Raw genomic sequence first — 26,181 nt, forward strand, 5'->3', positions numbered from 1 at the left:
CGAGCGAGCCGACGAGCGACCGAGGTAAAGGACTCGCGTCTTAGACAGAGGCTACCGATGTTGGGTTTCATTTTGTAGTAAAGTACCCTATGATCATCTTTTGTATTTGATGATTAGAGATATAAAGAAAGAATGTAAGGCTTATTTTGAGGTAAATGTGTTGTAAGAAAGAAATGATGAAATGATGTAATGAATGTAAGAATTCGGTAAATTATTTGATGAATGCAATGTGTATNTCGCTCTCTCTCGCGCCCTGCTCCCGCTCTCGCTCGAGCTCTCCTCTCTCTCTCGGTCGCTCGCTCGCTCGCCTCTCTCTCTTTAGGTCGCTGGCTCGCTCGCTCGCCTCTCTCTCTCAGTCGCTGGCGTGCTCGCCTCTCTCTCTCTTTAGCTCGCTGGCGCCAAAAATTAGGGAAAAAGAGGAAAAAGGTGAGGGGCTAAAATGTGGGAGTGAGGTTAACACTGTTTTTTTTTATTTTTTTTTTAACCAAGTTTATATCACCCGTTGGATCCAAGAGTTGTAGGATCTACAACTCAATATGGGGTGTATGGGTAGCACGACTCTTATCTTGTTGTCAGAAACAATTCAATTTTTTTCTAAATACAAAATTAATTTAATTATTTCTTATATCTAAATTTACTATTTATTTTTGAAATAAATAGTTATTACTTGTACCCGAATGCAACTTAATAAAATTTTGGGTGTTCGCGACCATTATGTGAGGATTGCCCCACCAAACAACACAGTCCGAAGTAACCCAGGTTTTAGGTGCGGGAGCAATCGAGGGTTTGGGAGGCGTGATGTCGGGGTCGGCGAGGGATGGGGGTCGCGATCTGGCAGGGAACGGCGGAAGGGAGGTGGCGGTGGCGGCGGACGGCGGGGGGAGGAGCGGGGTGGTGCTGCGGGAGGAGGAGGAGGACTTGGAGGTGAAGCTGCGCAGGATCATGGACAACGTCCCCGTCCGAGTCAGCAACACCTCCGGCAGCTCCGCTGGCTCCGGATCCGGAGACTTCCATCAGGTTCCTCCCTGCTGAATCCCCCCCTTCTCCCTCTCCTTCTCTCTCTCTGATGAAGGCCTGTTTTTTGCTTGCTTAACTGCTGAATCTTTCGTTGAAGTAAAATTTCTTTCGTTGAAGTAAAGTTTCTGATAGAAGATGCTTTGTAGAGAAAGAGTAGAACAGCTTCTTGCGGTCTGTTGGGATCTCTTAGATTACAATGTTTGGACGGAAAAATTAAGGGAGAAAAGAAGAGATGAGATGAAGAGAAAGTTTTCCTTTTTTTTTTTTTTTTTTTTTTTTTTTTTTTTTCTACCTCTCACTATTTTAATTTGATTTTGGGGTGTGGGTGTGGGGCAAGAAAAGGAACCGGGAAAGGGGATGAAATTCTTGGATGAAGTCATTAGCATGAAAAAAAGGAATACCTTAAGCCTCTCAATAGCACCCTTAAGCCTCTCGAATCTACAACAAAATTTTCCAGGTAGAAGCTACCAATGAAGGCCTCGTTTGGTATTATTGCTGTTCTTTTGTTTTCTTAGACACAAATTCTATGCAATAAGGGCAGATGGTGGAGTGATTGTAGTCTATACATATGTGGAGTTTGTTTGGCCACCAAAAGAAAGTTAAAAAAAAAGTACTAATACCTTTTTTCTATTTTTGTTTGTTTTTTTTTTAAAAATATCTTTTGGCATCTGGCCTGATTGTATTGCAAGCTAGCCAAACGGTGACAAAAATAGAAAAGTCCTTCCACTAGAGCATTTAATGATATACAATTTTCATTTATAAAAATTTTACAAAGGACAAGAATGCTAAACTAGTGCAGTAAGTGTATTTGGATGTAAAGTCTGAATTATAGAACATAATGTCTTAGAAATAAGCATATAATACCTATTGTGCCATGAAGTTGAACTGTAAGGGAAATGCCTTTACTATTTAACATATATATGAGGTTAATTTTCACGTACTTATATATGTTCTTTTACCATATTTTGAGCCTTTGTTTAACAATATCAGCTAAAGTGCACTTCAAAGATGAGAATGCTCCAAGAAATGGATATCTTTTAACAAATTACTACAAACATGATACCGCTCCTTTATAAGGTTGTTCTAACTTGTAGCAGAGCGAGAGAAGTTATGGACTCATAAAGCTATATAGTCTGCCCCGACTAGACCATGGGCCTACTTGGATGAACATCTTGTTTGGCTCATCTCTTTTGTTCACTCAAGGGCAGTGCAATAATTCATAGTTGAGGAGTATGATTAGATGTGTACAACAGCTAAGTCATATCTTACACTGCAATGACAGAAAATCTTAGCGCAAAAGTTATCACTAAACTTTTCAGATATCCAAATTGTTCTTGAATGAGCAAAGAGCAAGCTAATAATTTGTAATTCTGGATGTTGCTTTTCATGGCATAAATTAATCATAAAGGCAATAAGCTTGATCCTATACTTGCGTATCCTACATATACTGGATAATATATTTCTAAGCAAGGATTTAAGTGCCTATTCGCATGGGCCGTGCCTATCGTGCCATATTGTGCCAAAAGATATCGGCACACTATGACCCTTATGCCGATGGCACGGCTAAAATCCTCGTTTTGTTAAAATTACCAAGTAACTACCTCAGCAGTATAAAGAACCCATTTCCTCTGTAATTATCTTAGTAATATAAAGATCGCATTTCCTAGAAATTATCAAGTAATTGTTAGGAAAATAATTGAACTAAAATTCGATCGTGATTAAATTATCCAACTAATTTAATGATAAAAAATAAAGTCAAACTAACAGATAAGAACTAAAAATCCAAAATACTTTGATTGATTTGGAAGCGTGCGTAGCACTGGCTTAAGGCGTATTCCCTTCGCGCGGGATTAATCGAGAACACCACCCTAAGGTACGATTAGAATTTCTCCTCCTGTGAGCACGATTGCGATGGAGGTTCTTTCAACACCTAATAAATAAGAGAATATATAAAGGAGTGAAGAATTGAGAAAAGAGGAAAATCTATGTCCTTTCTATTTTTTTCCTTTTAACGTCTGTCATACACCTCTATAAGGATAGGAAAGGAAATATATAGGGGGATGAGGGAGTCAATGTTGAAAAAACGTTCGACCCATGTTCTCTCTTGTTAAGCACAAGAAACGGAACAAAAAAAATTCTCGTTGGGTTTTCTTTCGCCCCGAGAAAGGAAATAAAAAATAAATAAACAATAATAATAACTAACAAATAATAATAAATATTAAATAAGAATAAATAAATAACTTAATTTTGAGTTTTTCTACAACAATTCCAACCCAAAACTCAAAATTTTCAAGATAGGAATTAAAATAAAAAAATAAAAAGTAAAAAAATTATTGGGTGTTTATACTATGCAATGGGCGAGGTGCTTTTAAAAGATTAACCCCACTTAGGGGCAGTTTGGTTGCATATAGCTGCAACTGCATTATAGTTGTAACTGCATGCAAATGCAAATTTGATGTTTGGTTTGATGTACAGGAGGAGGCCAAACTGCAGTAGTTCGAACTGCGCCAAAATTGGTCGCAGTTCCAATTGTTGCAGTTGGCGATAGTAACTTCAAAAAAAGTTATGCTTACCTCCTTAATTATTTTTCTTTTTTTACATTGGAGGTAATATCACCATCATATATAAATAATAAAATTTTAATAATTATTTCTCAACTACATGCAACCAAATAAATTATTTATAGTTGCAGCGCTTTCTACTACATCCAACCAAACAGGATGTATGTAGTTGTAACTACTCCATTTTCAACTGCATGCATCTCCAACTATACTGTATTTGTAATTACAAGTGTAATCAGTTTTCGTCAGAAGGAATCAGGGTGAACCTTGAATTACAATCCTTTGGCCTAACTTCAACTACCACATATAGAGTACATAATTTTTCGTCGCGAGTCTGTGCATTAATGGCACATGCATAGTATCTTGATTTTTCATAAGAGTTTCTATAGACAGCCCACATCACATAGCCGCGACAATGTACGGGTACTCTCATATAGGTTGTCTCCTCCATGGATGTGTGTAGAGTCATATCTCTTTGAAATTACCGCTTTGAATCCCATTTATAGCTTTAAGCTCAACCTCAATTACTACACAAAACACTACTTATCATAAGGATGGGATTGGAGCTAAAGCTCCTTTATAAAAACTGTAGAAAATGTTCTTTGGCCAACTGACAGTTTATTTTTACTACATGGAACCTTCTTCAAGGGATCTCCTATCACAAAGGTTTGTTTCCCACTACAGGAAGGCCCTTTATGGCCAAAGTCCCATCCCTTTCGATGACTCCAGGATCTTAGTCCTATTTAGGTCTTTTGTCAAGGTATCTGCAAGATTCTGTTCAGATCTGATAAAACTCAAAGAAATGACATAATAAGAAAATAACCATCTAACAAACTTTTATCTTAACTTAATATGTTTGCTGACCTTAGAATTCAACTTTTCTTTTTAATAAAAATCCATTGTAGTTCGAGAGTCGCACCGAACATAAATGGGTGGAATAGGAAATGAATTAATGTAATCGATGACAAAAGTTTCTTGAGCCACTCGGCTTTAAGACAAGTAGAGTCAAGACTCAAGAGCAACTAACTAGGCCTCTATGGTGCTTCTGGCTATGATGGTCTGTTTGGTAGATTGCCAAGACACTGCACTACCACCAAAAAAAAAACATAATCAGAAGTAGATTTGATATTCAAAGGATCAGAAATCCAATTGGCATCGTTGTATCTCTCAATTACAGCAGGATAGCCAACAAATCTGAGAGAATATGAGAGAGTACCTTTAAGCTAACGAAATACTCTCTCTAGAGCAATCCAATGAGCCATGTTATGGTTACTAGTATATCTACTCAATCTCGATATGGCATAGACAATGTCAGGTTTAATCTATTGGTTAAGAACTTCAAAGAACCAATGATCTAGGGCATATCTCTCCTAATTCACAGGATTACAAGTGTTCTTCACAAATAGAACACAAGGATCTGTTGGGAATCTAGTACTTGCCCTGATATCAGATTTTCAAAATCCACAACTCGCTCCGGTACCGGTTGTTGGGATTCCGCTGAAACCGTCAAAACAGGCTTTTACCTTAAACCTGTCACTTCAGCAAAAACTAGAACAACCATAAAAGAGAGAAAACAAACACAAAAAGTACACAGGTGAAATATGATTCACTAACCAAAGAAGAATTACACCTAATTTATCTTGTACATAGAGTAACTTTAACCAAAGCCCTTTCTCTCACTTTTCTCTCATTATAAGTTAAAAAGACCTCTCTTTTCTCTTTCACATGCACTCGTGCATAAGGTGCATGTACACCTCTGTTGTCACGCTCGAGTCCACAGCAGAAACCCACAGAGACGTTAACAGATCCACTGAGCGGACAGAGTTTTCTCTATCTGAACGAAGCGTCAACACAACAGGATAGTAGCAAGGTAAGCTGAGAGATCCCAATTAAAAGTTTTCCAAATCACAAGAACAAGAATAAAGTCACTAACTAAACGAACTACATGTATCAGAGCACCGTAGAGAATACTACACATCACTAAACAATATAAAGTGGTCTTGGCTAATTAGAATGATAATTGTACAAATAAAAGACCCTGGCCCTCGCCAATCTTGTTTGTATAGCATGATTGAAACATCTAGCTAGAGGTTCTCTACAATGAATGTACACGGACAGGAGATGCTATCTACGGCGCAATCCCCCTTACCTCAATCCACTGTTGGTATAGATTATCCTGAAAAGGAAACCACAAGAGGGTGTGAGAACAACTAAACAATAGTTCCCAGTGGGTACGGTCGATGATAACCATGACCTTCTCACTAGGTGTACTAGAGGCCAAAATAGTGAACGAATAGTAAAGTATGATGTAAATGAATGACTGAAGGAACAGTAAATGAATAATTGACTATAATCAAAACAGATATATGTACCTACTGATCAGTGAATAACTGAATATAATGTGAGCATGTATATGTACCTATTGAACTATCATGCCCCCCTGTACATATAGTGAGAAGAAAGGAAAGAAGATATTGCATGCATCAATACTACTAATAAACAAAGTTTTAATAGTATCCAATTGACAATGATCGACTCATACATCCGGTCAAGCCTACGCCTGCCTAGTGCGTAGGCATACTCCCGCAGGTGTGACGGCAACACCTATGCTATTGTCTCTGCTAACACTGGCCAGCATCTAGAGTGGCACTCGAGGGGAGCGACCCCTATTGAATATCATAACACGTATCATTGTCAATCTCAATATGGCCCTGCAGGCTGTGGTTTATATGATGATAAAAAATATCACAAGTACCCAATCCAATGTCCCCAGCATAATCATAATCTCTAAATCAAATTTCACAATAGAATATTCATATTCCCTCCCAATGTTCGAACATCTGCACACTACCGCCGCGCTACCCACAGCCTCTATCACATAATTCATGGCATGTACAATAAAAATGGGTAATAGATAAAACTTACCAATATGCATAACTTGTCAATTGGCCTCCCATGATCTAAGCTAAAATATCCAATATGCGATATTTATAACAAGTCACTATATCACGACTATTAGACTTGTAATTCACACAGTATGGCCTAAATTAGTATCTATAAGTAAAGCTGAAGCCCATACCTTGATTCAATTTCATGTTAATATCATTTCTATCAACATATATAACCACATATATACACATATGTCATGCCTACTCGACTTAGTATTCATGCATAAATCATTGCTCGCATATACTCTTGCTAGGAAGTTGTCATCCACTCAAGTCCATGCTAACATAGCCTTTTATCAAACTATATGATCATATATAGATGCACGTGCATGCAATAGACATAGAAGGAAATTCGTCATTTTCGACGACTCGGAATCCGCTTCGGATCGCTAAACAATGACGACAAGAATCAACCTCCAAGGCACCCCTTCCCGGCTCACTCCATGTAGGAACCCACTAAGGAAACTTCAATGAGGGTAATAGCAAAGCAAGAAATACTTAATTTCATCAATTCGACAATTTGATCAATAAAGGGTGTAGAAGGAACGAAACTAAATTACCTCGATGATTCGAGTGAGGAGATTCCAAATCCACAGGAAATGATAAGAGTTTCGGTGACATCCTCCAAATACGTCACAGAAGAATCATAACTGTGAAATCCTAAAATCCAATGAAAGATGAAAATTCTATTTAACTTCAATTACATCAAGTTCACTCCGAGTACCATTGTAAGAAACAAATGACGAAGTCAATAAAAGTCAGCTTCAAGCCCCTTTTTTTATTTACTCTGATTCGGCTCAATTGAACGCCAATTACTCTAATTCAATTACCATATCATGTTTCGTGAACTTCTCTACTCCCCTCTCCAACCTACAAGAACCAATGTCAAAGTTAGAGACACGGTTTGCGCCAAATTTCTCTCCGTTTCATTCTCTCTCTCCCTCCTTCTGCACTGCTCCTACAATAGCAGCTTGCTGCAAGCTGTTGCTGTGCAGTCAGCAAGCTGCTGCTGCTCAGCAGTTAGCAGTTAGCAGCAGCATGTCACGGCCTTAGCGTTTTTGTTCGCAAAGCCCGTGCGGCGCCCCGACTTCCTGCTCGAAGATGGGCAAGCCTAACTCCTTGTTGCTAGCCTGGACTTTCGCGACCTACGACTAAGTATGTAAAAAGGAATGACAAAGAGAGAGAGGCAGAGGTTCACTAAAAAAAAAAAACTAAGTACTCCACTACTTAGAAAAAGAGATTATAGCACTCATACACACTCTCTTGTGTGTTTTGGCCTTAGCCAAACCCCACTATTTATAGGCCTAAGGATACAATGAATCTAGCCGCACACTCACCCACTAGTACATGCTAGAAATCATAGATCCGCAAATTATAACGTGTTATTTTATGATCTAAGCGTTCTAGAGGCAAGCATGCATGTATATTAGGTGAATCATAGCAAAACAATGCAAGAAAAACGATCCAAAACAGAGTTCGATCTTCGACTCGGAGTTTGTTCGAAAAACATCAAAAACGAGAGGAGAACAGATTTGAGCAAAATACTTACAAATCTTTGCAAAAACCTCGTGGATTTGGAGGAGAAGGATGCTAGGGATTTTTAGAGAGAGAGCCATTTGATTCTGTTTTGGGAGAGAAACAAAAGCTTGAACCGGTTAAATAAATTTGTCGCATAGTGCGCGTACTGGTACGTGGGATTTAGTACCGGTACCGGCAGCCAGAAATTCAAAATTTTGCCCCTTTTTAATATAAAAATAATTCAAATTTAAGTAAATTTCATAATAATTAAAACATTGTACTCCAAAAACATCAAGATGAATATAAAATATTAAATGATTTCTTAATTCATCTAAATATCAAAATTAAATTATCAAAAATAATCTAATGGTTAAAAAACATCAAAATGTAACGGTTCATGAAAAGTGACTTATAAAAATTCGGCAAAATTGACATCAATTTGTCGCAAAACGCTCAAAATAGAGATTTAACTAATAAAACACCGGGGGCGGCTCTTTGAGCATCTTTTCATCCTATCACCTTGTAACTCCGAAAAAAATCTAAAATATTCATTTTTTTTTCAACCTTTTTGGCTATTCAATTAATTTTCATGTGGTAACTTCACACACTTAACGGACGATCGGAGTGGTAGCTCTTTCCTACATATGGTGGTAGTTTTCACACTCCTTTTGGATGTAACTATTTCCACATCTTTTTAAATATAGGAGGTTTTTTTTTTATTTTTTCATCATTTTTTTTAATAATTCAAACTCCCCCTCAATTAGACAATCTCACATTTGAAAGAAAATTTAACAAATTTTAGTCTATTAGCGAATAATCATTCATCATTTTCACCACACATAACCAAGATAGATTAATCGCCAAGTGATCAAATTTGATTTCAAAATTTTGATGAATATATATATACTAAGAAATCATATAATAAATTATCGTCAAAATAATGAAAGTGGAGTAAAGCCGATAATTAATATGAATTCAACTCAAGATGAATATGAATTTGGTTAAGGCACTTTAAAAATTTAATCTCCCCAAATTAATGATTTTAAAAACATCACCTCTCTCAAAAATTTTTCAAATTTTAATTCTCAATCATCTTTCTCAAAACTATTTTAAAAATAAATTTCAAAAACAATTTCAAGCATAAAAAATCGTCTAAACATATAATGCAATGAATAAAAATATACAATAAGCACCAATCAAAGCATTACATAAATAAAAACAAACTAAGACGAAGAACAAGGAAAGATATCACTTTTTCGAATTCAAACTTGTCGGATTGTTGATTGTCTTGGCTTGTCGACGTTATGCACGGTTTGTTTCGATTTTTGATCCACCGTCGGTCCTTTTGTTGTATGTGGCTTTGGTAGAGCTTGACGTTCTGGCTTTAATTTTCGGTTCCCTTGAGGTACTCGACTCAATTGATTTGCTTTTGAATCCGTGGGGGAAGTCGAGTATTAGAAGGTGCCACTTTATGTTTAGAAATTGCCGGTTGGGTCTTCTTATCCTTCTTTGGGCAATTCTTCTTTATATGTCCTTTAATGCCCACATTTATGGCACATTTTCTCCTTTAAAGTTGTTGAGACATTAGAAGTTGACTTTTGATCCTTCTCAACATACGTCCTTTCGTATCCGAGACCAAGCTTGTTCGTTTGACCCAATCCGAGCATGTGATCCAATTTCTTCGATCCGGAAGAAAATTTTTGAATATCGGACTTAAGTTGACGAACTTGATTGGTTAAAACTTCGTTGGATGCATGCGTTTCCTTGAATTGATGCTTCAAAAATCCAACATTATCTTGGTAAGATTTGATCATTGATTCCGATTCGTCTAGCCTCTTTTGGAGGATTGAATTGTTCTTCAAATTTGATTCCCTTTCCTCCTCGAGAGCTTTATACGTGGTCTTCAAATTGTTGTTCCCCTCTTCAAGGTCCAATAAGCGTCTCCTCAACTTATTATTATGCTTGGCAATCTTCTTTGATTCTATAAGAAGTTGATTATATGCTTCTGCTAAGTTCTCGTCGTTAGACTCCTCTTCACTTTCGCCATCATCGCTCGAAGTCCCATGCAAGGAAGGAGAAACACTAGAATTAGAAGCAATAGAGGATAAACAAACAACATTAGACGAAGGCAAAGAAGTGTTAGTAAATAAAGCAACGTTTTCATTCTTTTCTTCGTCACTTGAAGTTGATTCACTCGAAGTAGAATTATCCCAAGTTTTTGCTTGCAAAGCCTTCTGTTTATAGGTTTTCTTCGAAAGACAATCCGTTGAAATATGGTCGTAGCCATTACATTTGTAATATTGGATTTCTTCTTCAAAATCATCTTTTTCTTTAGAACGTTTTGCAAGTTTCTTATCCTTAGATTTTGAACTTGAAGATTGTTTAGAAAAAGATTTTTGGTTTGAAGATGAAGCCTTGTTCGATTTGTTCCTTTGGAAATTTCGACAAAACTTCTTCATTAGGAGCGCCAATTGGTGTTCAAAGTCCGCAATTGATATGTCGCCATCGGAATCCGAGTCCACGTCTTCCTCCTTTAGTTGATTTCAATGCAACCCCTGTACTTTTAGAGAAAGACTTGAAAGAAGATTGATTAATAGGAAAAGTCATCTCATAAGTTTGCAAAGCATCTACTAACTCTTCGATTTTCATCTCATCCGGATGCTTAACGGTTTCAATCGCGGCAGCCTTTGCCCTAAAGTGCTCTGGAAGAGTACGAAGGATTTTTCTAACAATTTTCGACTCCGGGATCTTTTCTCCCAAGTTAGCATATGTATTAATTATATCTTGAAGTCTACTATAAGATTCATGCTCTTCCATCCGAATAAAATCAAATTGACTTGTCAACATCTGGAGCTTTTGAATTTTTACTAAACTTGTACCCTCATGTGTAACTTGAAGAGTATCCCAAATCTCCTTGACGATTTCACATGTCGAGACACAAGTAAATTCAGTTTGCGATAAAGCATTAAACAAAGCATTTATTCCCTTACCATTGAACGAAGATGACTCGTTTTCGTCTTTCGTCCATTTATTATAAGGTTTAGGAACTGTAGCATTATCGACGACTTCGGTAAGGATGCTTCTATTCGAATTCGATTGATTGCCACACACGCTCGTCGATTGCAACTAGAAAAGCTCTCATGCGAACTTTTCAATACGCATAATTTGTGCCATCGAAGAGTGGTGGTCAATTAATGTCACCGCCCTCGGCCATAATGATAGATGAAGAACTAGATCCTGCTCTGATACCAATTGTAAGTTATGAGGAGCCCTAGGATCTATCTAGATACTATCAAACACCTAGAGAGGGTGTGAATAGGTGTAAAGGCCAAAAATCACAAATCTCAATGCGATAAAAAATTAAATGCGGAAAATAAAAATTACACCGAGATTTACGTGGTAAAACTCCAACTTGAAGTAAAAAATCCACAAGACCAACACACGAAAAAACAATTCACTAAGAGTAAAGATTACAAGGTGATTACCGACTTCACGGACTCGATCTCTTAACCTCCTATGAATCTCGCGCAATCCTCCGACTTCACGGACTCGATCTCTCTTAACCTCCTATGAATCTCGCGCAATCCTCCGGGTTGTCCACGCTCTCACGCTCGAATCCACAAACGCCACTCACACGTTCGAATCTACGAACGCCACTCGAATCCACGAGCTCACGATCCAAATCCTCGAATCGCCTTCGATCACGCTGAATCCATGATGCCGTTCATGAAGAACATCATGACTATGGTGATTCTTTGCTTAGAGTATTGATCAAAATCAGAGAAGAATCTCTAAGCGAAGCGTAGATCAATTCGACATATAGATATCAATTTTCAATACCTCGAATTGACGTCATATGCGCCGACCAAAATCTTTTTCCTACAAGGTTCTATCTGTTCTTTCCTCATTTTTTCTCTTTTCATTTATTTCTCCCTTATCCTTCTTCTAAATTTGCTTTTCCTTATTATTGGCTATTTTTTTATTTTCCCTTAATTTTATTTTTTATAAAAAATTACAAATGAAAAAAAATGTTGTCGAAACCTTCTTACTAGAGCCGTATTGTTTTTTTTATTTTCCTTTTTTAATTACAGAAATTAATTTAAAATTCATTAAAATATTTAAAAATTAAAAAGAAATTTAATCTAAAATTTGTAGAAAATTTTAAATTTGACTTCAAATTGATTTTGGGTTCATCAATTGCAAGATAGATTAGGTTTTTCCTAATTTGTCCTGCCTCGCCTTCAACACGTCGAATCTACGACACCCACTTGAATCCATGAGCACATTTCATCAGGAAAAAGAAGAATCAGGTGTTGGTGATAATTTATTGCTTAGAAAAATATCAAAGATATGTGGAAATAATCTTTAAGCATTGTTCAAATTGATTCTAAAAAAACATCAAGATTTAGGGCATCAAGAATCAATTTGAGAGAAACTTGTTGTAGAAGATGAGAGAAGAAGCAATCAACAAGTTTTTAGAGTTTCTAAAAGATAATCTATACTGAACCACATTTTAGAGAGACTTCTATAATATATTATTATTGGGTTGGAAGCAATAATAATCAGATTAGGATTGAAAAATTGATTTCAAAGGACTCAATAACGGGTTCAGGATTAGGATCCTCTGTTCAGGGTCCGGATCCTCTTTGTAAGATAGCATAAAATCAGCTTAAGGATCTGGATCTTTGCACAGGATCTGGATCCTCCCTGCAGGATCCTGGGAGGATCCTAACTGTGACAATAGAAAATTTCAGCATATAATGATATTTATGATTTTTCTTAATTTTAATGACTTCCAATGATTTAAATATATCTATAAATCACCGCTAACATTGTAAAAACTTATCGAGCATTGTGAATTCATAGTTCAAATATTCAAGTTTTTAATATAAACTTTTTGTGCCTCGAACTCTTCAAGACTCCGATTCAGTCCATTACAACACGTAACAACACGTCACGACTCAACACGAAATATACCAACACTAAAATCTATAATATCTAATTGGTTTTCAGCCTCTGCTTTAAAGGCTTTAAACTTGCTGAGATTTTCATCCTTGGTCTTTAAGAGATAGGTGTAACAATACTATGGTAGTCGTCTATTAAGGTCATAGAGTAACAACTTTCTCCACGGGTAGGACCCCTTATGAGAATCACAGGCATCACTATGGATCAATTCATGAATTTGGATATCCCTATTAGGAACAGATTTAAAAAGTTTCCTAGGTTGTTTAGCTTGGGTATAAATCTCTCATTTGGACTTGAGATTAATCTTGAGTTTGGGTTAAGATTGGTTAATTTCAAAATAGATCTTAGGTTCACATGCCCTAATCTGCCATGCCATAGATCACAAGATTCAGTATTTAAAATAATGGTAGAAGTAGAAGAAGAAAAATAATTTTTATTGTCAACAAAAGGAAGTACATTCAGGTTGAACAATTCCTCAGATATAAAACCTTTCCCAATAAACATTTTCCTCGTAGACATTACAACTTTATTGGACTCTAATACAATTTATATCCTAACTGTACTAATAGAAATCCACTAATTAGATTCCGTCGGATCTTGGGTGCATGCTGCACATTGTGAAGGATTAGAGTCTTTTTAGAAGTTAACCTTGACCGTTTCGATCCCTAGCACTTTGACAGCTTTTCCATCTCCAACGGTCACGCATTTTCCACTTGTGTCCTGGTAGAAGGATAATAGGGACCTATTAATATAGATATGAACATTGGCTTCTAAGTCAAACCACCAATTTAAATCATGATATGTAAGGTTAACATTGGATATAAAGGAGATTGATCTAAAGTTTGAGTTGGAAGGTTCACCCTCAATTATGTTTACCTAGGGTTTAGAATAGTTGTTTTAATTATTTTGGCCCTTTTTGTAGACAACCTTCTCTTTGTTTCGATAAAAGCATAAAATGGTTGTCCCGGCTACGTACGTAACAGAAACAATCCTTCTTTTTTCCACTAGTTTGGTTGGTATTGGGCTTCTAGGTATGGTTCTAGTTTCGGCTCCGGTTCTTACCTTTGAAGCCTTTACATTTAGGTTTAAAATTTTTACCTTTGGGTTTAGGCTTATGGCTCTGGTTCTAAATCTCGGTTATGTTTATGTTTGATCGGTTATGGGTCGGTTTAATCTCCCAAGCTGTTATTGATCTTCTATTCTAATAGTTTGGATTATCGATCTAAGTTTAAGAGTTCACTGGGTTCTTTAAAGCTTTTGGACAAAATTGGAGTTTTGTCTAGTAGGCAAGTAGCTTGTGATCCGAGACGATTGAAATTCCAGATAAGGCGGCACTAGTTCCAACAGTTGAGGATAGGATAGAGACGATTCCAACTACTTTGGTTGGGATGAGCATCAAGGTGGTTTCAACGGATCGGAAGAAGGATCAAATTGTTTAACCTATTTGGATAAGGATAAGACCAATTTGGATAAGAATAGAACCAACTTGGATAATGATAAGGAGGTTAGGTAGGTTTTTTTAAGTATTTTATTTTTTTCTTTTTGTAAGCCTAAAAGGCTATAAATAGGAGTTTTGTTTGCTCTTGTAGCGTATATTGATCTTAAAAGTAGAAATTCAAATTTGAATTCATATTTTCAATGTAAAGTTTGAAATTTGAAGTTAATTTAAATACATAATGTATAATTGAACTCACTATGTTAGTTGAAAGTTGAGGTTGAAAATCATAACTAAATTAAATTTGCAAATTAAATTCAAATTTGAAAGTTAAAACTTGATTAAAATTGAAAGTTAAAACTTTATTCAAATTTGAACGACAAACAATTTGAAATAAAAATTTAATTAAAATGTTAATTTCTTTATTTTTTAAATTTGAATTTAAACATGAATTTAAAGTTGAATTTACAAATCAAATTGAAAACTTGCAATTGGACTTTCAATGCTATTATTTTAAAGGTTAAGTTGAAATCGTAATTCAAATTGTATTTTAAAAGCTAACTTAAATTCGAAGTATATTTAAACTAAAAAAAAATCAAAATTTGAATTTAAATTTGAACCCAAAAATATTGCATGCAAATTGGATTTACTATTCAAATTCAAATAACTCAAGTAGAGATTGAAAACTAACTATTAAGAACAAAATCTATTTATTTTTCATGAAATTCTATCTTTTCACATAGATTGACCACTTTTGATGACTGTATTTTTTTGAACCGAAGCTAAGAAATGAGATTTAATTATAATTCACTTCACACTATCCACCGTCAAAAAGAGAGTTACATATTTTGAGAAACCAAACTATGACATTGACATTCTGCTTTCTAGGGGGCGTCTATTCTAGAACTACTCTAGAGCCCTGAGTTCACTGAACCCTCTTAACCTCTTGCGCCTAGCCACCACCTAAAATGCTATAGTCAGGTTAAGAGATTTAACCTTATTATACCTTATATATAGAACTATTCCAAATCCTGGGGTGTCACATTCCCTCTCCCTTTTAAGCCTTGATGTTCTCGTTAGACTTAAGCACACCTACAAGTACTAGATGATGTGAAACTCGTCTCACTAGACTTAGTCGACCTTGTGGGAAGCTATGCTCCACCCACAACGGGCATCAGCCGGGAAGCCGTGTTCTTGCCTGTTGTATGACATTGGTTCAACTGAGATTTATCTTATGCTTACGGTTGGTGATTGTCTTTTATACTAATTGTGACGTCGTGCTTTCCTGGGCGTCATCCATCCAGAACTGCTCGTCCTAGTCTTGCTCAACCCTCTTAACCTCTTAGTTTAGCCATCACCCAAAATGTTATAGTGAGGTTAAGAGGTTTAGCCCTATTATATCTAGAGTATTCCAAATCCCGGCAGTATCACAAACTATCAAAGGGATCTCGCTTTCTGAAAATGCTACTTTTGCCCCTTCACATATGAACAACTAAACATCGCCTTAGAGAAACTATCATAAATACATTATTTCCATTTTGCCCAACATCCATTATTATGCCCTTTTAATTAACTAAAAGAACTTTTACTTCAAAACATTATAAATACAGTTAAATGTATAATAAATTGAAACTATTTAATTGGAACACTCTAAACTACACAAATAGTAAACAAAAAAAATCATCCTAATTTAGACAAGGTAGATAATAGATTCATAAAAAGTATAATATATCTTTAGTTTTAATTATTTGTTAATTAAGGTCAACATGACATCCAAATTAAAAAAAAAAAGAGTTAAGTAGACAAAAAAAAAATTCATAAACGCAGCCGAGCAAATTGTCCAAACTCTTAGTCAATGTGGTGGAGGGCATTTTTTATATAATTTATTGATTTTTATAGTGGCAAAATTGACATTGACAATTTTGAAGAGGCGTTTATGATATTTTTCTACTATTGAGGGGCACGAATGAAATCGCCCATATTTTTTATGTTAGAATTTCTTTGTGAGCTTGTTTAGTGCTAGTGGTGCTATTAAACTTTAGTGGGATTAGCATGATTTGTCGATGGGCCATGTCAGAGAAGCACTGAAATCCGAGCTGCCGTTGGCAGCTACAATTTTCTGTGGGACTAATTCCAAGGCTGAATTGGCGCAAAGTGTTTGCTGCTAAATGCTCTATTTGGCCATACTTATTACACTCCAAAACACACAGGAAATGGCACCAAACGGGCCATATATAATTATAACTTGTGATATTTCTTGGCTTCTCCACATTCACAATATGAAATGTACTCCCTGCAGTCCTCCTTTGTCATGGTATAGCAGATAATATTTATTTAATCAAATAGTACATTTATTATTAGCTTCAATTTATGACTATTTCTTATTTCTTTAATGATATCAGTATGTAACTCGACAACTGTAAATAATAAACTGTATCTTAAAATTTAAGTTTTTTTACTTTGTAGAAAGGTAATTCCCTCAAAACTTTTCCATTTTATAGTTTAGCATGATTAATAATCCACTTAAATGGTCAGCTTCATAAGATCTTTAGACTATCAATTAAAAAGATTTTCTTTTTCTTTTTTTCTCGTTGAAAGATTTGGTTGTTTGTTTTTCTCAAGCTCTATGCTTTTGTTTCCTTTATCTGATGATTGTTTGCAATTCTGAAGAACCAACTGCTTAGAATTGTTAGTTTTTCATTGTACTTTTTAGCTTGATTGATTAATATCTTTTCCTTTTAAGATTGAGGCTGTCACAACGTCAAATTTTTTTTGCACCATGCTTTCCTACTACTGTAGGTTTAAAACCAAGTATCTTTCTTCTTTTTTTTTTTTTTTTTTGGGTATTTTTTTCTTTCTTTGATTTCGAAAGTCCTTACTTCANTGGTTGTTTGTTTTTCTCAAGCTCTATGCTTTTGTTTCCTTTATCTGATGATTGTTTGCAATTCTGAAGAACCAACTGCTTAGAATTGTTAGTTTTTCATTGTACTTTTTAGCTTGATTGATTAATATCTTTTCCTTTTAAGATTGAGGCTGTCACAACGTCAGATTTTTTTTGCTATAAAATTTCAAACTACTGTAGGTTTAAAACCAAGTTTCTTTCTTTTTTTTTTTTTTTTTTTTTTTTGGGTATTTTCTTTCTTTGATTTCGAAAGTCCTTACTTCAATGCTTTAAAATGATGTTTCTTTGCTTGCTATATATGGAGAGGATATTATACGTACAGCTATTGCTTGCGAGCTAGTACCACGGAAGTGTTTTACCTCTCCGTCCTCCATTTCCTGTTACAGAACACTGAACTGTAATCTGCTGATTTGTAGTGCCATCTCTTATTTTTCTATCATATATTGATCAGTACCGGCAAATGAGACGGAGGGAGCAGGATCGACTTTCCAGGATGGATACAGACTATCAGAAGAGGAAAGCAATAGCTGAGTTTAATATGAGGAGAGAGGAAAGGCTAAAAGCTGCAGAGGAACGTACAGCAAAGAAACGCCTCAAACGCCAAAAGAAAAAGCAAAAGAAGAAGGAGAAGAAGACCAAAACAAATAATGATGTAGAAGAACCCAAGGATGAAGGTGTCGAAGAACCTGACGTGGATGGGTTTTCAGACGATAGTGGTGATTCCAAGGAGGAAGGTGAGGAACTGAAACAATAGTGTGGGGTTACTATTGCAGTAGGCGACTCTCTAGAGTTGTAAATTGTAACATTCTATGTGTTGGGGAAGGTTGATGCATCAGAATCTTTTTAATCTATCCAATTTTGTGAAAGCGTATATATTTTTTGCCCCTCTATCTCTCCCTTTCTCTCTCTCTCTCTCTCTCTCTCACTCTCTCATGCGCAGCGAATTATGTCATTCACAGCATCCGCTCTACAGCACTGTTAAGTAGTCCGCGTGTACGGCAGAATTTGGAGCAGCAAGAGCGAAATCGGTTGCATACTGGAACTCCCAAAATTTCTTCCGGCTTATGCTGTAAGAAGATTTTCCTCCAATTATTGTCTTAAGGGGCTGTTTGGATTCACGAAAAAAATATAAAAAATGATTTTCGATGGAAAAGAATTTTGGCGTACAAGAAAGTTTTTTTTTTGGTTTTTTAGTGTTTATTTTGTAAGATAGTTTTTCATTTGCAACGAAAACATGTTGACATTCATACAAGCATAGATTGAAAAGTGGTTATTCTTATACTCTTAGGTATAGTTTGGTTTGAGGATAAGCAAAAAGTGGTTATTTCAGGGATATGTATAAATTGAGATATAAGTGGGGATTAAATTAATTTTGTGTTTGGATGAAAATTGAGTTATTCCCATGGATAAAAAAAATAGCATTTGGATAGTAGGTTTTTATAAATAAAAAATAATGATATTATCCTCTTATCATATTTGAATTTGAATTTTTAAAATTTTAAATTTATATTTTTAAATTTAAAATTTTAACTTTAAAATTTCAAATATTTAAAAACTCAAAATTTAAATTCAAAATTTTAAAATTTAAATTTCAAACTTTAAATTTAAGATCAAATTTAAATTTGAAAAATATATAATATTAAATTTAAAATATCAAAATTTAAATTTAAAATATCAAAGTATAAAATCTATAATTATAAACTTTAATTTTAAGATTACAAATTATAAATTTTAAAAATTTAAATTTTTAAATTTTTAAATTTTAAATAGAATAGGGTTGGAAAACAATAATAAAAATAATTTATTATAATAAATATATATATTTTTTTAAAAATTCAACTTAAACATAAATTTAATAAAAGAAATTATTATAATATTTAAACAAATTTATTATAAAATTTATTATAATATTTAAAAATAAATAATATGTATTAATATAGTACAATTAATAATTTTATAATAAAAATAATGTATTATAATATATAACATATTATATGTATATAATTTAGTTTTAATTTCAATTTATAATTTAAATTAAGTTTGAAATTATGTATTGGAATAGCACTGTTCCACCAAAATGGTGGAATAACAAATTTGTTGCTATTCCGGAATAACCGGGAATAGCAAGGTTTGATCGGGATAAAATATCCCAGTACAACATCACTTCGTTTGGCGGAATAGTAGGGATAACTTTCGTTATCCCCAATTATCCCCTGAACCAAACGGGGCGCCTAAGTGTGTCTATATTCATAACCAATGCAAGTTCCGATTCAAACTAACAAAAATTTAAACCTCGTGGGGCGGTTCAATTGTGCCTTAATAGTGTACTTTCATAACAAATGCGTTTTCGATATTAGGCGAGCCAATATTGAGACATCATGAGACTATTTTACTATGCCCTAAATGTGTATATTCATAACCAATACAAGTTTCCATTCAAATAGGGCTGTAAACGAGCCGAACTTGAGCGAGCTGGAGCCAGCTCGAGCTCGGCTCGTCGTCTTCAAGGTCGGCTCGTGTTCGGCTCGAGCTCATGACGAGCTCGAAAACTCTGGCTCGTGATCGGCTCGAAACTTAATCGAGCCGGCTCGTGTTCGGCTCGTTAGTTCTACCGAAGTTCGCTGCAGCCCAAAGTTCGCTGCTTCGCTGCTGTCGAAGTGTCGCCGCCGAAGATCGCTGCCGGGTGTTTGCGAACGGCGAAGAATCGCTACCGAGGCTACCGAGGATGTGCGAATGGCAAAGGGAACTAGGGTCTGTGACTTGTGAGAGACAGAGAGATAGAGAAAGAGAGAGGCGGCTTGTGCGAGTCTGAGAGAGAGAGAAAGAGAGAGACTCAAGTGTGTTGGCGTGTTGCTGTGTGCGGCTGCGTGCCTACGGCAGTGTGAAAAGGATTGTGAAAAAGCAATTAGGGTTAGGAGTTAGGACTTAGAATAGAAAGAGTGGAACTATTTCATGGGCCTATGGGCCAAGAGTGAAAATAAGAAATTCTATATATAAATGGGCCTCTTTATAAATAAGCTGATTTTTTTAAAAAAGTTGGGCTAAAAATTTAAAATTAATAATCTGTATTATATATTTATAATACAAATATAATTATATATATAATATATAAAATTATATTAATATAAAATAAATATAATCGAGCTGTTATTGAGCCGAACACGAGCGAGCTGACCCTAGCTCGTGTTCGGCTCGTTTATTAAACGATGCAAAATTCAGCTCGTGTTCGGCTCGTTATAATATATAAATTATATTAATATAAAATAAATATAATCGAGCTGTTATTGAGCCCGAACACGAGCGAGCTGACCCTAGCTCGTGTTCGGCTCGTTTATTAAACGAGCTAAAAAATTCAGTTCGGTTGTTCGCTCGTTTACGTAAACGAGGAGCCGAATCTCGAGCTCATTTCGAGCCGAACACGAGTTGGCTCGCGAACAGCGAGCTGGATTGCCACCCCCTGCATTCAAACAAACAAGAATTGAAACCACGTGTGGCGGTTCTATGGATCCCTAAACAAGAATTGAAATCTCGTGTTGCGGTTTTATTGAGCCTTGAGAGTATACATTCGCAACGAATACGTTTTTGCAATCAGACGAGCTAATATTGAGACATTATGAGACTATTCTACTGTGCCCTAAGTGTGTATATTCATAACCAATACATGTTCTCATTCAAACGAACAAGAATTGCAACCTCGTGCAGCGGTTCTATTGAGCCTTAAGAGTGCACATTCGCAACGAATACGTTTTCGCAATTAGACGAGCCAATATTGGGACCTCATGATACTATTCTACTATGTCGTAAGTGTGTATATTGATATCCAATTCAAGTTCGGATTTAAATTGTAAGGGAAGTGAATTCTCGAAATCCGAGGATTATACTTCGTCAGGAATGGACTAATTGTCGAGGGTGTAGGCTTCGGAAAGTCCGAAGATACTTGGAATGCATAATGTGCATTAAGGAAGAGTCCGCGAGAGCACCAGTGCAAATCTGCATTGGAGCAGAAATGCTCTCGGGGACCGGTCCCTGGCAGGGAGGGACCGGTCCCATCGGGCTGGGCTGCGGGGGTCTCTGATGAGACCGGTCCCTGGTAGGCAGGGACCGGTTCCCGAACGTTAGCCCAGCGAGAATTAGCCGAAATTTGGCTAAGTCCCGAGAACCCAGCTCTCGGGAACCGGTCTCTCAGACAAGGACCAGTCTCCCGGGGACCGGTCTCTCAGGTAGGGACCGGTTCCCGAACTCGAAATCCCCTCCGCCCGAAGGTGCAGCTCTCGGGGACCGGTCTCCCCGACCTGGGACCGGTCCCTCACTGCGAAAATGGCCCAGGGAGGGCTGTTTCAGGAAGTGAAAAGTTGAGGGGGCTATCTGCAAAATGGCCTATATGAAGGCTTGGGGACCTCTCTCTCCCTCTCATTTGCTCTCTCTCCCTTTCACACTCTTTCCCTCTCTCTCTCTAGGAAAGAAAAGAAGGGGAAGAAGAAAGAAAAGGAGAGGAAGGAAGAAGTAGGAGAAGAAGAAGACAAAGGTGGAGATCACCGTCCTCATCTACTTCTTCTTCTTGGACTAAGCTTTTGAAGGTAAGCTTCTAACCCTATAATGGTGGATTTCTTGCAATAGGGTTTTATGGTTTAGAAATGGTTTGAATAGAACCTATTGAAGCTAAGGTGAGGGCTCGAGCTCGAAATGGAAGCTCGCGCCATGGATTTTGCCGCCGTTGCCAACCTAGGGCACAGATTTGGGATTTTTGGAAAGTTAGGGTTTTGATCTAAATTGATGGGTAGCAAACCTAATTGCTAGGTCTCTGAACGCGTCGGCGAAGACGGTTCGTCGATCTGTCGAGCGGGTGTGGAGTTATCGCCTAAGGAGACCTCAGAGCTCCGTTCTTGCCTGGAAGGCCAACGAAGCGTCGAAAAGTCGGCGAATCACATACGAAGAGTCACGGCATCGTCACGAGGTGGGGGAGTGCCATCCCGAAGCAGTCGGGCTACTCTTTATGTCTGAGTATCATTATCGACCTTTTACATATTGCGATATAGTATTATAGGGTGTTAAATATGATTGTGCATATCCTTGCAAGCTAGTGATGATTTTAGGTCGTGGATACAATGAATGAAAACCTACTATGCAAGAGTGGAATACTATGAGATAGTTCGCCCTATATGTGATGAATATGACTATGTGAATAAGAACCTAGTATATTGGAAACCAGTGTATCAAGAACTTGTCAAGGGAACGAGTGGCATCTAGTTAACCTTAAACATTGAACGAGTGGCATGAGAACACTAGTATAGTTGAGATACTATGTGAATAACTACTAGAACATTTGATTCTAAGTTGCTATCACCCCTGGTTGGTTAGGGTGTCCTTAGTTTATGAGATTGGATCGAGTTCACGTAGCCTGTCTGCACCTGTGGAGGTAGCTCCTCACAGGTAGTGCACTCCGGAGTTTGGCACGCGAGGGGGCCAGTGTAGTGCCCTTGGACCAGTGTAGTGTCCGCAGGCGGTCTCGGGGTAGGTGAATAGCTAGCCACCTCCCCTATGAGACTTAGAGACGTGGGACTGTGAGCGAACCTTGCGTTCGCCTAGAGATTGGGTAATCGAAGGAATGATTTCATTATTGAGCATGGTAGTATGATAGCCAGCCTTCTTACTATGAGTCCCATGCATGCATCATACTGGATTGAGGCATTGATAGATCATAGTTGTAAGGTACCAGACTTCTAAAATCATGAAGTTATGGTGTACATTTGGTTGGAGAGCCATTTGAAAGGTTACGGTGAAGTTCGGTGAAGTTCGGGAGCATTCGGGCGATTCGGTGCGCGTAAGCGTGGAAACGGAACCCGAAAGGTTATGTTGGGCCATGAGCTAAATCCGGCATTAGCGTGGATGAAAAGATGATGAAAACATGCTCGAAAACATGTTTGGAGAGTCTCGGTTCGATTTGAAACGAATCGGAGGTCAAACGGGCGAAAACGGAGCGAAAACGGATCCCGAAAGCTGAAAAAGCTGAAAATTTGGCTAAGTCTGGAATGCTGTTTTTCTGGACATTCGGAGACCGGTCCCTCAAGTCTAGAGACCGATCCCAGCACCCGAAAATGGCTCAGTTTGGGCTGTGTGTGGCTTATATTGTTGAGGGACCTTTGTGCAATTGTGCAAAGTGTACAGAGAGTGTTGGAGGCTCATTTCCTCTCCCTCTCCCTCACATTGCAACCCAAGAAGCTCTCCCTCTCTCTCTCTAAGTGCTCTTCTTCTCTCTCTAGAAGGTGATGGAGGAGAGGATTTTGGTGGAGATCAAGATCAAGAGAAGGGATTTCTTCTTCTTCTTCTCCTTTCTTGGCTAGTAGCAAGCTTGGAGAGGTAAGCTTCAAAACCCTTTAATGGCATCTCAAAATAGCTTGGGTTTTTTGCTCTAGAATTGGATTTAGATGAATCCTAGTATGCTAATTAGATGAAAAGTTCTTGATTCATGAATCAATTTGGTGGATTTTTGCATAATAGCAAATCTAGGGCTCAAAATGGGATTTTGAGAAACAGATGGGTTTGATCTCTATTAACCCTCTGTAAACCTAATTGCTAGGTCCCCGAACGCATCCGTGCACTCGGTTTGAGCATTCGTCGAGTCTACGCGGAGATATTGAAGAAACGGACCTTCCGGCATTCGTTTCCGCCTGGAGGGCCGAGGCGGCGTCCATAAATCACGGGGTTGGATTCTGAGGGTCGTATAAAGAAACCGAAGACCTATAATTACCGGATCGTGGATCGGAGATCGTTCAGTGGTCGCGCGCGGATTGGGTCAAGCCGAGCGGCGTGCGCCGCGGGAGGCCGATTGCGAGTGACGACGAGCAATCGGAACGCGGAAAAAGGTGGGGGGTGTCATCCCGAAGCAATCGGGCTTCTCCCTATGTCTAAGTATCTCTATGTTGATCAATTATGCATATCGAGCTTTGCATTATAGGGTGCTAGATGATAAATGTATATATATATATATATATATACATATATTCTTGCATGCTAGTAGAGTAGTGTAAAGTTGAATTGCTTAAATACTTGTACCTAGTATGCATGTGATTGGGACATAGTATTGTGAAACCCTATAATGACAAGATTAATGTAGATAGACTCTAGTTGAATGAACACCTAGTCATTGTGTACAATTAGAGTATTGAGAACGAGTGGCATGTAAACAATGATCATAACAATAACGAGTGGCATTGGAACCTAGTTATGGTATTGCATGAGAATCTAGTGTAGTTGACACTTATGATATTGAGTATAGGGATTAGTTGAGTTTCCCTAGTTATGATATATTGCATGGGTGAATTTCCCTAGTTGTGATTCGGGTAGAGAATCTAAAGAGTTATGTTGTTAACCCTAGATGGTAGGGTATCCTCAGTGACGGGAATTTGATCATACTCTTATGTCTGTTCGAAGCTTGGTGTGGTCGCTGCACACAAGTAGTGCACTCCGGAGTTGTCACACGATAGGGATAGCCTTTTTGGGTCTCGAGGGGTTAGCCTTTTTGGGCCCCGCAGACGGTCTTGGTTGAGTGAGTAGTTCTCACCTTGTGTGAGCGGTTCCTCACCCAGGAGATTGAGAGTTGGTTAAGTGAGTAGTTCTCACCTTGAGTGGCGGTTCCTCATCCACTAGATTGAGATTGAGTTGTGGCACCTATGTCGAGAGTTGGGCGAGTGAGCGGATCCTCCCCATTGAGATTAGCTTGAGGGATAGCCTTATTGGGTCCCGTAGACGGTATTAGGTGAGTGAGCGGATCCTCACCAGTGTGACTGAGAGTAGGTGTGGCACCTATAGCATTGACGTGAGATTGAGAGTGAGCCTCTAGGCTAGCCAAGTGATTGGGTAAACTATTGAGCATATAGTAGTGTGATGGTTGGCCTTTACTATGAGATTTGAGTGGAGCAGCCCTGTACCTATTCGAGATTGAGTCGGACCGTCGAGAGGTGAGTCGGGTGAGGAGCGGGGTAGCTCTTTGCCTAGGACTTTCGAGATTGGGTCGGACCTTCGAGATATGAGTCGGGCAAGGAGCGGGGTAGCTCTTTGTCTAGGACCTTTGAGTTATGAGTTAGGCGGGAAAAGAGCGGGGTAGCTCTTCACCTCCTGGATTTGAGATCTTAGGCAAGTTGGCCTAGTTGATTGGGTAGTAATATGAATTGCATAAGTAGATTGCATTCATACCATGATTTGACATAGTAGATCGCATAACTATGTTGTACTTGTACTCATTACATTGTTAAAGCATGCTAGCATGATAGTAGGTTATTGCTAGATGATGTTCCATGCATTCCTTGCATTTGATAGCATAGTAGATATAGTAGCAGTTATTTCTATCTATCTTTCTATCTATCTATCTGTGCCAGCTTGGACCTAGTGGGAAGATCGGCGGAGTCGGCGGCCGAACCCACTGGGAACTATATTTATATAGTTCTCACCCCGTGTGGTTTTGGGGTACAGGTACACACGAGAGCGAACCGGCAAGGGCTTAGCGCCCTAGTGCTAGTTGGTAGATGCTTTCCTATTGCATTAGTTGTCACCCTATATACTTGAGAGTAGATGATGTATAGGTGTGAGGCTATTTTAATGTAAACTTTAAGTTTATGTTGTATTCGGCAGAATGTAAAGTTAATCAAATGTATAAAGTTAAATGGATGTAATAGCTTAGTATCTCTCTTTTATTCACTTGTTTATTACTTGTGATGCTTGCTTTTGATTATTTAGCACTGGTTGTGCTCTCGTCGCTGTTGTTGCATGATTGTGTATGTAATCAAGTTGTTTTTCTGGAAACTTGTTGTACACAATCTCGTTTGAGCCTTGGGCGGA

The 26,181-nt window shown here is 37.5% G+C and overlaps 1 protein-coding gene across 1 annotated transcript; it reads left to right on the forward strand.

Annotated features, from left to right (window-relative positions):
* Nucleotides 724-18,219, forward strand: LOC109720700 (PRKR-interacting protein 1). Its single transcript, XM_020247972.1, has 2 exons — nucleotides 724-1,017; nucleotides 17,798-18,219. Exons 1-2 carry the CDS (start codon nucleotides 799-801, stop codon nucleotides 18,098-18,100), a joined length of 522 nt encoding a protein of 173 aa, XP_020103561.1. The 5' UTR covers nucleotides 724-798; the 3' UTR covers nucleotides 18,101-18,219.

The sequence above is a fragment of the Ananas comosus genome, linkage group 14 (assembly GCF_001540865.1).
Source record: "Ananas comosus cultivar F153 linkage group 14, ASM154086v1, whole genome shotgun sequence".
Taxonomy (NCBI): Eukaryota; Viridiplantae; Streptophyta; class Magnoliopsida; order Poales; family Bromeliaceae; genus Ananas; species Ananas comosus.